The 13242-nt window shown below is 54.3% G+C and overlaps 1 protein-coding gene across 3 annotated transcripts in view; it reads left to right on the top strand.

Moving 5' to 3' along the window:
- LOC147084816 (NACHT, LRR and PYD domains-containing protein 12-like) overlaps positions 1-12102 on the top strand; it is a 57617-nt gene extending 45515 nt beyond the window's left edge. For all 3 annotated transcript variants that reach the window (XM_085979535.1, XM_085979534.1, XM_085979533.1), the window contains 3 exons: positions 7360-7530; positions 9300-9467; positions 11540-12102. In XM_085979535.1, the coding sequence (XP_085835661.1) occupies positions 7360-7530; positions 9300-9467; positions 11540-11633 (433 nt within the window). In that variant the 3' untranslated portion in view covers positions 11634-12102. The remainder of the gene's footprint in view (positions 1-7359; positions 7531-9299; positions 9468-11539) is intronic.
- The last annotated feature ends 1140 nt before the right edge of the window (positions 12103-13242 follow it).

Here is a 13242-nt window from a genome sequence, read left to right as displayed (position 1 = left end):
CAAACTGTGGGACTCCCTCCCCTCCCTCAGTCTCCAAACTGTGGGACTCCCTCCCCTCCCTCAGTCTCCAAACTGTGGGACTCCCTCCCCTCCCTCAGTCTCCAAACTGTGGGGCTCCCTCCCCTCCCTCAGTCTCCAAACTGAGGGACTCCCTCCCCTCCCACAGTCTCCAAACTGTGGGACTCCCTCCCCTCCCTCAGTCTCCAAACTGTGGGACTCCCTCCCCTCCCTCAGTCTCCAAACAGTGGGACTCCCCCCCTCCCTCAGTCTCCAAACTATGGGACTCCCTCCCCTCCCTCAGTCTCCAAACTGTGGGACTCCCTCCCCTCCCTCCATCTCCAAACTGTAGGACTCCCTCCCCTCCCTCAGTCTCCAAACTGTGGGACTCCCTCCCCTCCCTCAGTCTCCAAACTATGGGACTCCCTCCCCTCCCTCAGTCTCCAAACTGTGGGACTCCCTCCCCTCCCTCAGTCTCCAAACTGTGGGACTCCCTCCCCTCCCTCAGTCTCCAAACTGTGAGACTCCCTCCCCTCCCTCAGTCTCCAAACTGTGGGACTCCCTCCCCTCACTCAGTCTCCAAACTGTGGGACTCCCTCCCCTCCCTCAGTCTCCAAACTGTGGGACTCCCTCCCCTCCCTCAGTCTCCAAACTGTGGGACTCCCTCCCCTCCCTCAGTCTCCAAACTGTGGGACTCCCTCCCCTCCCTCCATCTCCAAACTGTGAGACTCCCTCCCCTCCCTCAGTCTCCAAACTGTGGGACTCCCTCCCCTCCCTCAGTCTCCAAACTGTGGGACTCCCTCCCCTCCCTCAGTCTCCAAACTGTGGGACTCCCTCCCCTCCCTCAGTCTCCAAACTGTGGGACTCCCTCCCCTCCCTCAGTCTCCAAACTGTGGGACTCCCTCCCCTCCCTCAGTCTCCAAACTGTGAGACTCCCTCCCCTCCCTCAGTCTCCAAACTGTGGGACTCACTCCCCTCCCTCAGTCTCCAAACTGTGGGACTCCCTCCCCTCCCTCAGTCTCCAAACTGTGGCACTCCCTCCCCTCCCTCAGTCTCCAAACTGTGGGACTCCCTCCCCTCCCTCAGTCTCCAAACTGTGGTACTCCCTCCCCTCCCTCAGTCTCCAAACTGTGGGACTCCCTCCCCTCCCTCAGTCTCCAAACTGTGGGACTCCCCCCCCTCCCTCAGTCTCCAAACTGTGGGACTCCCTCCCCTCCCTCAGTCTCCAAACTGTGGGACTCCCTCCCCTCCCTCAGTTTCCAAACTGTGGGACTCCCTCCCCTCCCTCAGTCTACAATCTGTGGGACTCCCTCCCCTCCCTCAGTCTCCAAACTGTGGGTCTCCCTCCCCTCCCTCAGTCTCCAAACTGTGGGACTCCCTCCCCTCCCTCAGTTTCCAAACCGTGGGACTCCCTCCCCTCCCTCAGTCTCCAAACTGTGGGACTCACTCCCCTCCCTCAGTCCCCAAACTGTGGGACTCCCTCCCCTCCCTCAGTCTCCCAAACTGTGGGACTCCCTCCCCTCCCTCAGTCTCCAAACTGTGAGACTCCCTCCCCTCCCTCAGTCTCCAAACTGTGGGACTCCCTCCCCTCCCTCAGTCTCCAAACTCTGGGACACCCTCCCCTCCCTCAGCCTCCAAACTGTGGGACTCCCTCCCCTCCCTCAGTCTCCAAACTGTGGGACTCCCTCCCCTCCCTCAGTCTCCAAACTGTGGGACTCCCTCCCCTCCCTCAGTCTCCAAACTGTGGGACTCCCTCCCCTCCCTCAGTCTCCAAACTGTGGGATTCCCTCCACTCCCTCAGTCTCCAAACTGTGGGATTCCCTCCCCTCCCTCAGTCTCCAAACTGTGGGACTCCCTCCCCTCCCTCAGTCTCCAAACTGTGGGACTCCCTCCCCTCCCTCAGTCTCCAAACTGTGGGACACCCTCCCCTCCCTCAGTCTCCAAACTATGGGACTCCCTCCCCTCCCTCCATCTCCCAAACTGTGGGACTCCCTCCCCTCCTTCAGTCTCCAAACTATGGGACTCCCTCCCCTCCCTCAGTCTCCAAACTGTGGAACTCCCTCCCCTCCCTCAGTCTCCAAACTGTGGGACTCCCTCCCCTCCCTCAGTCTCCAAACTGTGGGACTCCCTCCCCTCCCTCAGTCTCCAAACTGTGGGACTCCCTCCCCTCCCTCAGTCTCCAAGCTGTGGGACTCCCTCCCCTCCCTCAGTCTCCCAAACTGTGGGATTCCCTACCCTCCCTCAGTCTCCAAACTGTGGGACTCCCTCCCCTCCCTCAGTCTCCAAACTGTGGGACTCCCTCCCCTCCCTCAGTCTCCAAACTGTGCCAATCCCTCCCCTCCCTCAGTCTCCAAACTGTGGGACTCCCTCCCCTCCCTCCGTCTCCCAAATTGTGGGACTCCTCCCCTCCCTCCATCTCCAAACTGTGAGACTCCCTCCCCTCCCTCAGTCTCCAAACTGTGGGACTCCCTCCCCTCCCTCAGTCTCCAAACTGTGGGACTCCCTCCCCTCCCTCAGTCTCCAAACTGTGGGACTCCCTCCCCTCCCTCAGTCTCCAAACTGTGGGACTCCCTCCCCTCCCTCAGTCTCCAAACTGTGGGACTCCCTCCCCTCCCTCAGTCTCCAAACTGTGAGACTCCCTCCCCTCCCTCAGTCTCCAAACTGTGGGACTCACTCCCCTCCCTCAGTCTCCAAACTGTGGGACTCCCTCCCCTCCCTCAGTCTCCAAACTGTGGCACTCCCTCCCCTCCCTCAGTCTCCAAACTGTGGGACTCCCTCCCCTCCCTCAGTCTCCAAACTGTGGTACTCCCTCCCCTCCCTCAGTCTCCAAACTGTGGGACTCCCTCCCCTCCCTCAGTTTCCAAACTGTGGGACTCCCTCCCCTCCCTCAGTCTACAATCTGTGGGACTCCCTCCCCTCCCTCAGTCTCCAAACTGTGGGTCTCCCTCCCCTCCCTCAGTCTCCAAACTGTGGGACTCCCTCCCCTCCCTCAGTTTCCAAACCGTGGGACTCCCTCCCCTCCCTCAGTCTCCAAACTGTGGGACTCGCTCCCCTCCCTCAGTCCCCAAACTGTGGGACTCCCTCCCCTCCCTCAGTCTCCCAAACTGTGGGACTCCCTCCCCTCCCTCAGTCTCCAAACTGTGAGACTCCCTCCCCTCCCTCAGTCTCCAAACTGTGGGACTCCCTCCCCTCCCTCAGTCTCCAAACTCTGGGACACCCTCCCCTCCCTCAGCCTCCAAACTGTGGGACTCCCTCCCCTCCCTCAGTCTCCAAACTGTGGGACTCCCTCCCCTCCCTCAGTCTCCAAACTGTGGGACTCCCTCCCCTCCCTCAGTCTCCAAACTGTGGGACTCCCTCCCCTCCCTCAGTCTCCAAACTGTGGGATTCCCTCCACTCCCTCAGTCTCCAAACTGTGGGATTCCCTCCCCTCCCTCAGTCTCCAAACTGTGGGACTCCCTCCCCTCCCTCAGTCTCCAAACTGTGGGACTCCCTCCCCTCCCTCAGTCTCCAAACTGTGGGACACCCTCCCCTCCCTCAGTCTCCAAACTATGGGACTCCCTCCCCTCCCTCCATCTCCCAAACTGTGGGACTCCCTCCCCTCCTTCAGTCTCCAAACTATGGGACTCCCTCCCCTCCCTCAGTCTCCAAACTGTGGAACTCCCTCCCCTCCCTCAGTCTCCAAACTGTGGGACTCCCTCCCCTCCCTCAGTCTCCAAACTGTGGGACTCCCTCCCCTCCCTCAGTCTCCAAACTGTGGGACTCCCTCCCCTCCCTCAGTCTCCAAGCTGTGGGACTCCCTCCCCTCCCTCAGTCTCCCAAACTGTGGGATTCCCTACCCTCCCTCAGTCTCCAAACTGTGGGACTCCCTCCCCTCCCTCAGTCTCCAAACTGTGGGACTCCCTCCCCTCCCTCAGTCTCCAAACTGTGCCAATCCCTCCCCTCCCTCAGTCTCCAAACTGTGGGACTCCCTCCCCTCCCTCCGTCTCCCAAATTGTGGGACTCCTCCCTTCCCACCATCTTCCCATCTTCCTGCAATCTACGGGCTGGTAGAACCCAAAGTTGGTGTCACCTGGCCATTGACTACTCAGTTGACCATGGCTTCTCCACAGCCTTTTTTGACCCCAGAGTTGTACCATTCTGTCTTCATCGAAACTAGCCACCGCACACCCTTCTGTGCCTCCCGATAATATGACCGAATGCAGCAAGACCTGGACGACGTTCAGGCTTGGGCTGATAAGTGGCAAATAACATTTGCGCCACACAAGTGCCAGGCAATGACTATCTCCAACAAGCGAGAGTCTAACCATCACCCCTTGACATTCAATGGCATTACCATCGCCGAATCCCCCACTATCAACATCCTGGGGGTTCACCATTGACCAGAAATTTAACTGGACCAGCCACATAAATACTGTGGCTACAAGAGCAGGTCAGAGGCTGGGTATTCTGCGGCGAGTGTCTCACCTCCTGACTCCCCAAAGCCTTTCCACCATCTACAAGGCACAAGTCAGGAGTGTGATGGAATAATCTCCACTTGCCTGGATGAGTGCAGCTCCAACAACACTTAAGAAGCTCGACATCATCCAGGACAAAGCAACCCCGCTTGATCAGCACCCCATCCAACACAAACATTCACTCCCTCCACCACCGGCGCACCGTGGCTGCAGTGTGGACCATCTACAAGATGCACTGCAGCAACTCGCCAAAGCTTCTTCGGCAGCACCTCCCAAACCCGCGACCTCTTCCACCTAGAAGGACAAGGGCAGCAGGCGCATGGGAACACCACCACCTCCAACTTCCCCTCCAAGTCACACACACCATCCCGACTTGGAAATATATCGCCGATCCTTCATCGTCGCTGGGTCAAAATCCTGGAACTCCCTCCCTAACAGCACTGTGGGAGCACCTTCACCACACGGACTGCAGCGGTTCAAGAAGGCTTGATGGGACAGTGCAGAGGGAGCTTTATTCTGTATCTAACCCCATGTTGTACCTGCCCTGGGAGTGTTTGATGGGGCAGTGTAGAGGGAGCTTTACTCTGTATATAACCCGTGCTGTACCTGCCCTGGGAGTGTTTGATGGGACAGTGTAGAGGGAGCTTTACTCTGTATCTAACCCGTGCTGTACCTGCCCTGGGAGTGTTTGATGGGACAGTGTAGAGGGAGCTTTACTCTGTATCTAACCCGTGCTGTACCTGCCCTGGGAGTGTTTGATGGGACAGTGTAGAGGGAGCTTTACTCTGTATCTAACCCATGCTGTACCTGCCCTGGGAGTGTTTGATGGGACAGTGTAGAGGGAGCTTTACTCTGTATCTAACCCGTGCTGTACCTACCCTGGGAGTGTTTGATGGGACAGTGCAGAGGGAGCTTTACTCTGTATCTAACCCGTGCTGTACCTGCCCTGGGAGTGTTTGATGGGACAGTGTAGAGGGAGCTTTACTCTGTATCTAACCCGTGCTGTACCTGCCCTGGGAGTGTTTGATGGCACAGTGTAGAGGGAGCTTTACTCTGTATCTAACCCGTGCTGTACCTGTCCTGGGAGTGTTTGATGGGACAGTGTAGAGGGAGCTTTACTCTGTATCTGACCCCGTGCTGTACCTACCCTGGGAGTGTTTGATGGGACAGTGTAGAGGGAGCTTCACTCTGTATCTAACCCCATGCTGTACCTGCCCTGGGAGTGTTTGATGGGACAGTGTAAAGGGAGCTTTACTCTGTATCTAACCCATGCTGTACCTGCCCTGGGAGTGTTTGATGGGACAGTGTAGAGGGAGCTTTACTCTGTATCTAACCCGTGCTGTACCTGCCCTGGGAGTGTTTGATGGGACAGTGTAAAGGGAGCTTTACTCTGTCTCTAACCCCGTGCTGTACCTGCCCTGGGAGTGTTTGATGGGACAGTGTAGAGGGAGCTTTACTCTGTATCTAACCCGTGCTGTACCTGCCCTGGGAGTGTTTGATGGGACAGTGTAGAGGGAGCTTTACTCTGTATCTAACCCGTGCTGTACCTGCTCTGTGAGTGTTTGATGGGACAGTGTAGAGGGAACTTTACTCTGTATCTAACCCATGCTGTACCTGTCCTGGGAGTGTTTGATGGGACAGTGTAGAGGGAGCTTTACTCTGTATCTAACCCGTGCTGTACCTGCCCTGGGAGTGTTTGATGGGATAGTGTAGAGGGAGCTTTACTCTGTATCTAACCCGTGCTGTACCTGCCCTGGGAGTGTTTGATGGGGCAGTGTAGAGGGAGCTTTACTCTGTATCTAACCCGTGCTGTACCTGCCCTGGGAGTGTTTGATGGGACAGTGTAGAGGGAGCTTTACTCTGTATCTAACCCGTGCTGTACCTGCCCTGGGAGTGTTTGATGGGACAGTGTAGAGGGACCTTTACTCTGTATCTAACCCATGCTGTACCTGTCCTGGGAGTGTTTGATGGGACAGTGTAGAGGGAGCTTTACTCTGTATCTAACCCCGTGCTGTACCTGCCCTGGGAGTGTTTGATGGGACAGTGTAGAGGGAGCTTTACTCTGTATCTAACCCGTGCTGTACCTGCCCTGGGAGTGTTTGATGGGACAGTGTAGAGGGAGCTTTACTCTGTATCTAACCCCGTGCTGTACCTGCCCTGGGAGTGTTTGATGGGACAGTGTAGATGGAGCTTTACTCTGTATCTAACCCCGTGCTGTACCTGTCCTGGGAGTGTTTGATGGGACAGTGTAGAGGGAGCTTTACTCTGTATCTAACCCCTGCTGTACCTGCCCTGGGAGTGTTTGATGGCACAGTGTAGAGGGAGCTTTACTCTGTATCTAACCCTGTGCTGTACCTGCCCTGGGAGTGTTTGATGGGACAGTGTAGAGGGAGCTTTACTCTGTATCTAACCCATGCTGTACCTGCCCTGGGAGTGTTTGATGGGACAGTGTAGAGGGAGCTTTACTCTGTATCTAACCCATGCTGTACCTGCCCTGGGAGTGTTTGATGGGACAGTGTAGAGGGAGCTTTACTCTGTATCTAACCTGTGCTGTACCTACCCTGGGAGTGTTTGATGGGACAGTGTAGAGGGAGCTTTACTCTGTATCTAACCCTTGGAGGAACACCACCATCTCCAAGTTCCCCTCCGTGTCACACACCATCCCGACTTGGAAATATATCGGCCGTTAATTCATCGTTGCTGGGTCAAAATCCTGGAGCTCCCTCCCTAACAGCACTGTGGGAGTACCTTCACCACACGGACTGCAGCGGTTCCAGAAGGCGGCTCACCACCACCTTCTGAAGGGCAACTAGGGATGGGCAATAAGTGCCGGCCTTGCCAGCGACAGCCCACATCCCAGGAAACGAATAAAACTATCTAACCCACTCTCGCCGTCTGCCCTCCTCAGGCTCCAGTCAACCTCCCTGACCTGGGCTTCCTGCGAAGATCTTGGTGCATTCCTCCGCGCGAACGGGACGCTGAAAGCACTGAACCTCAAGGAGAACAAGATTGGAGACGTTGGGCTGAAGCTTCTCGCAGCCGGGCTGAAGGACTCACAGTGTCAGCTGCAGTCTCTGAGGTAGCGTCAGGAATCTGAAATTTGTAATTCTGTTATCACATGGCACAGGAGGAGGCCATTCGGCCCATCGTGCCTGTGCCGGCTCTTTGGGTCGAGCTCTCCAATTAGTCCCACTCCCCCCTCGCTCGTTCCCCACAGCCCCGCAATTTTTTCCCCTTCAAGTATTTATTCAATTCCCCTTTTGAAAGTCACTGTTGAATTTGCTTCCACCGCCCTTTCAGGCAGCGCATTCCAGATCACAACAACTCGCTGCGTAAAAACATTCTCATCTCTCCTCTGGTTCTTTTGCCGATTATCTTCAATCTGTGTCCTCTGGTTACCGACCCTCCTGACACTGGAAACAGTTTCTCCTTATTTACTCCATCAAAACCATTCGTGATTTTGAACACCTCTATCAAATCTCCCCTTAACCTTCTCTGCTCTAAGGAGAACAACCCCAGCTTCTCCAGTCTCTCCACATCACTGAAGTCCCTCATCCCTGGTCCCATTCTGGTCAATCTCCCCTTAACCTTCTCTGCTCTAAGGAGAACAACCCCAGCTTCTCCAGTCTCTCCACATCACTGAAGTCCCTCACCCCTGGTACCATTCTGGTCAATCTCCCCCTTAACCTTCTCTGCTCTAAGGAGAACAACCCCAGCTTCTCCAGTCTCTCCACGTAACTGAAGTCCCTCATCCCTGGTACCATTCTGGTCAATCTCCCCTTAACCTTCTCTGCTCTAAGGAGAACAACCCCAGCTTCTCCAGTCCCTCCACATCACTGAAGTCCCTCATCCCCGGTACCATTCTGGTCAATCTCCCCTTAACCTTCTCTGCTCTAAGGAGAACAATCCCAGCTTCTCCAGTCTCTCCACATCACTGAAGTTCCTCATCCCTGGTACCATTCTGGTCAATCTCCCCCTTAACCTTCTCTGCTCTAAGGAGAACAATCCCAGCTTCTCCAGTCCCTCCACATCACTGAAGTCCCTCATCCCTGGTACCATTCTGGTCAATCTCCCCTTAACCTTCTCTGCTCTAAGGAGAACAACCCCAGCTTCTCCAGTCTCTCCACATCACTGAAGTCCCTCATCCCTGGTCCCATTCTGGTTAATCTCTCCCTTAACCTTCTCTGCTCTAAGGAGAACAACTCCAGCTTCTCCACATCACTGAAGTCCCTCATCCCTGGAACCATTCTGGTCAATCTCCCCTTAACCTTCTCTGCTCCAAGGAGAACAACCCCAGCTTCTCCAGTCTCTCCACATCACTGAAGTCCCTCATCCCTGGTCCCATTCTGGTTAATCTCTCCCTTAACCTTCTCTGCTCTAAGGAGAACAACTCCAGCTTCTCCACATCACTGAAGTCCCTCATCCCCGGTACCATTCTGGTCAATCTCCTCTGCACCCTCTCCAATGCCCTGACATCCTTCCTAAAGTGCAGTGCCCAGAATTGAACACAACACTCCAACTGGGGGCTGATCAGTGTTTTATAAAGGGTTTAGCATAACTTCCTTGCTATTGCACTTGGAGAGGGTGCAGGGGAGATCTATCAGAACCGTAAACGTTCAAAAGGGGAATTGGATACATACTTGAAGGGGAAAAACTTGCAGGGCTGTGGGGAAACCGCAGGGGGGAGAGTGCGACCAATTGGAGAGCTCGACCCAAAGAGCTGGCACAGGCACGATGGGCTGAATGGCCTCCTCCTGTGCCACGATGTTGTGTGATTCAAAGCCTCAATGATGATTTCCTCAACCAACGACATTTTCTGACCCTCTTCCCTTCCCTTCATGGGCCAAGGTTGGACTCGACAGATCTGACCGCTGATTCTGTGCAGGAGCTGACCACCGCGCTCAGTTCCAGTAACTCCCTCACCGAGTTAACCCTTCCGTACAATTCCATCGGTGACGATGCCATCGAGGCCCTCAGCACCTTCATCAAGACCAGCGCGAAGCTGCAGGAGATCAGGTACTGGTTTAGCTCTGACTAAGTTCACTGGATTGACTCCTGGGATGAGAGGGTTGTCCTTATGATGAGAGATTGAGCAGATTGGGCCGATACTGTCTGGAGTTTAGAAGAATGAGATCATTGAAACATTGACCAGAAACTTAACTGGGCCAGCCACATAAATACCGTGGCAACAAGAGCAGGTCGGAGGCTGGGTATTCTGCGGCGAGTGTCTCACCTCCTGACTCCCCAAAGCCTTTCCACCATCTACAAGGCACAAGTCAGGAGTGTGATGGAATACTCTCCACTTGCCTGGATGAGTGCAGCTCCAACAACACTCAAGAAGCTCGACACCATCCAGGACAAAGCAGCCCGCTTGATCGGCACCCCATCCACCACCTTAAACATTCACTCCCTCCACCACCGGCGCACCGTGGCTGCAGTGTGTACCATCTACAAGATGCACTGCAGCAACTCACCAAGGCTTCTTCGGCAGCACCTCCCAAACCCGCGACCTCTTCCACCTAGAAGGACAAGGGCAGCAGGCGCACGGGGAACACCACCACCTCCAAGTTCCCCTCCAAGTCACACGCACCATCCCGACTTGGAAATATATCGGCCGTTCCTTCATCGTCGCTGGGTCAAAATCCTGGAACTCCCTCCCTAACAGCACTGTGGGAGCACCTTCACCACACGGACTGCAGCGGTTCAAGAAGGCGGCTCACCACCACCTTCTCAAGGGCAACTAGGGATGGGCAATAACTGCTGGCCCTGTCAGCGACGCCCACATCCCATAAACGAATAAAAAAAAACCATGTAAGATTCTGAGGGGGATTGACAGGGTAGATGCTGAGAGGCTGTTTCCCCCTGGCTGGGGAGTCTAGAACCAGGGGTCACAGTCTCAGGATAAGGGGTCGGCCATTGAGGACTGAGATGAGGAGGAATTTCTTCACTCAGAGGGCGGTGAATCTTTGGAATTCTCTGCCCCAGAGGGCTGTGGAGGCTCAGTCGTTGAGTATATTCAAGGCTGAGATCGAGAGAGTTTTGGACTCTCGGGGAATCGAGGGATATGGGGATCGGGCAGGGAAAGTGGAGTTGAGGTCGAAGATTAAGAAGTGATTAAGAAGGCCAATGGAATGTTGGCTTTCATTGCTAGGGTGATAGAATATAAAAATAGGGAGGTATTGCTTCAGTTGTACAAGGTATTGGTGAGACCGCACCTGGAATACTGCGTACAGTTTTGGTGTCCATGCTTAAGAAAGGACATACTTGCTCTCGAGTCAGTACAAAGAAGGTTCACTCGGTTAATCCCGGGGATGAGGGGATGGACATATGAGGAGAGGTTGAGTAGATTGGGACTCTACCCATTGGAGTTCAGAAGAATGAGAGGCGATCTTATTGAAACATATAAGATTGTGAAGGGGTTGGATCGGGTGGATGCGGGGAAGATGTTCCAGATGATGGGTGAAACTAGAACTAGGGGGCATAGTCTTAGAATAAGGGGCTGCTCTTTCAAAACTGAGATGAGGAGGAACTACTTCACTCAGAGGGTGGTAGGTCCATGGAATATGCTGCCCCAAAAAGCTGTAGAAGCTACATCATTACATAAATTTAAAACAGAAATAGACAGTTTCCTAGAAGTAAAGGGAATTAAGGGTTACGGGGAGCGGGCAGGAATTTGGACATGAGTCTAGGTTCGGATCGGTCGTGGCCCTGTGGGTAGCGGAGCGGGCCCAGGGGTCGTGTAGCCTGATCCTGCTCCTATTTCGTGTGTCTAATTCTGTTAGATTCAGGAGATGGTTCTGTGATAGTAGATTGGCGGTTAGGAGCAGATCAGCCATGATCTTATTGAATGGCGGAGCAGGCTCGAGGGGCCGATTGGCCTACTCCTGCTCCTATTTCTTATGTTCTTATCAGCCATGATCTTATTGATTGGCAGAGCAGGCTCGAGGGGCCGAATGGCCGACTCCTGCTCCCAATTCCTATGTCTCTCTGGACTTGTATCACAGTAATAGGAAGGGAAGAGGGTGGAGGCAGTGGGCCAGATACGTGCCTTGATTGCTCTGCTGACCGATGTCTTTCTGTCTCCACAGATTGAGGGCAAACAAGTTCTCCGCCGAGGGGATCAAGACACTGGAGAGCCTGGATGGCTGCAGACCCGGACTGGCTGTGTCGGTGGGAGACTGAGCGCTCCCCGCTCGGGACCTGTGGGGGCGATCCTCATCGCCCAGCCAACTCCCGGAGACCGGAGACACACACACAGAGAGAGAGAGAGGGTTCCTCCAGTGCCCTTTCGCCACCTCGGCACGTCCCGAAAGCACTTCACAGCCAATGAAGCCCTTTTGTTTTTTGAAGTGCCGTCCGCTGTCCGTAGGAAAGGCGGCAGCCAAAATTTACGCACAGCAAGATCCCACAAACAGCAATGTGATAAACGACCTCGAACATACGGTGCGGAAACAGGGTGACAGGAATCAGTCACTCGTGAAAGACTTATGAAATGATACTGAGCGTCCAGCGGGTGGCGCTGTCCAGGGAGAGTATAAATACTCGGGCGTGGGCCCAGCTTGCGCAGGACATTCTTTAACAGGAACTAGTGAAGGACACAACTAGACCTCCATGTTGTAAAACAGTTGATTAAAGCTTTGTTTAACGCTTAGACCAAGTGCCGAGTAGTTTTCTTCCATCACAGGCCATTCGGCCCCACCAGTCCATGCCGGCGTTTATGCTCCACTCGAGCCTCCTCCCGTCTTTCCTCATCTAACTCTATCAGTGTAACCCTCTATTCCCTTCTCCCTCATATGCTTGTCTAGCCTCCCCTTAAATGCATCTATACTATGCAGATAATGGCAGAATTGTACTCCGCCACAATCTGTAACCTCATGGCCCGGCATATCCCTCACTCTACCATTACCATCAAGCCAGGGGACCAAGGTACTGGGGACAAGGTACTGACTTGGATAGAGAACTGGTTGGCAGACAGGAAGCAAAGAGTTGGAATAAACGGGTCTTTTTCCGAGTGGCAGGCAGTGACTAGTGGGGTACCGCAGGGATCGGTGCTAGGACCCCAGCTATTCACAATATATACAAATGATCTAGACGAGGGAACTAGATGTAATATCTCCCAAGTTTGCAGACGACACAAAGCTGGGTGGGCGTGTGTGCTGTGAGGAGGATGCCGAGAAACTCCAGTATGATTTGGACAGGTTGGGTGATTGGGCAGATGTATGGCAGATGCAGTATGTGGATAAATGCGAGGTTATCCACTTTGGTGGCAAAAACAGGAAGGCAGATTATTATCTGAATGGCAATAGATTGGGAGAAGGGGAAGTGCAACGAGACCTGGGTGTCCTTGTGCACCAGTCGCTGAAGGTAAGCATGCAGGTGCAGCAGGCAGTTAAGAAGGCAAATGGTATATTGGCCTTCGTAGTAAGAGGGTTCAAGTACAGGAACAGGGATGTCTTGCTGCAGTTGTACAGGGCCTTGGTGAGACCACACCTTGAGTGTTGTGTGCAGTTTTGGTCGCCATATCTGAGGAAGGATGTTCTTGCCATGGAGAGAGTGCAGCGAAGATTCACCAGACTGATACCTGGGATGGCAGGAATGATGTATGAGGAGAGATTGGGTCGATTAGGCTTATATTCGCTAGAGTTTAGAAGAATGAGAGGGGATCTCATTGAAACTTATAACATTCTAACAGGACTAAGACTAGATGCAGGAAGGATGTTCCCGATGGCGGGGGAGTCCAGAACCAGGGGTCACAGTCTAAAGATAAGGGGTAAGCCATTTAGGACTGAGA

Source organism: Somniosus microcephalus, unplaced genomic scaffold (genome assembly GCF_052327205.1).
Source record: "Somniosus microcephalus isolate GS21.2 unplaced genomic scaffold, FLI_Smic_1.0 unresolved_chr9, whole genome shotgun sequence".
In the NCBI taxonomy this organism is placed as follows: Eukaryota; Metazoa; Chordata; class Chondrichthyes; order Squaliformes; family Somniosidae; genus Somniosus; species Somniosus microcephalus.
This window is presented reverse-complemented; position numbering and strand designations above follow the sequence as displayed.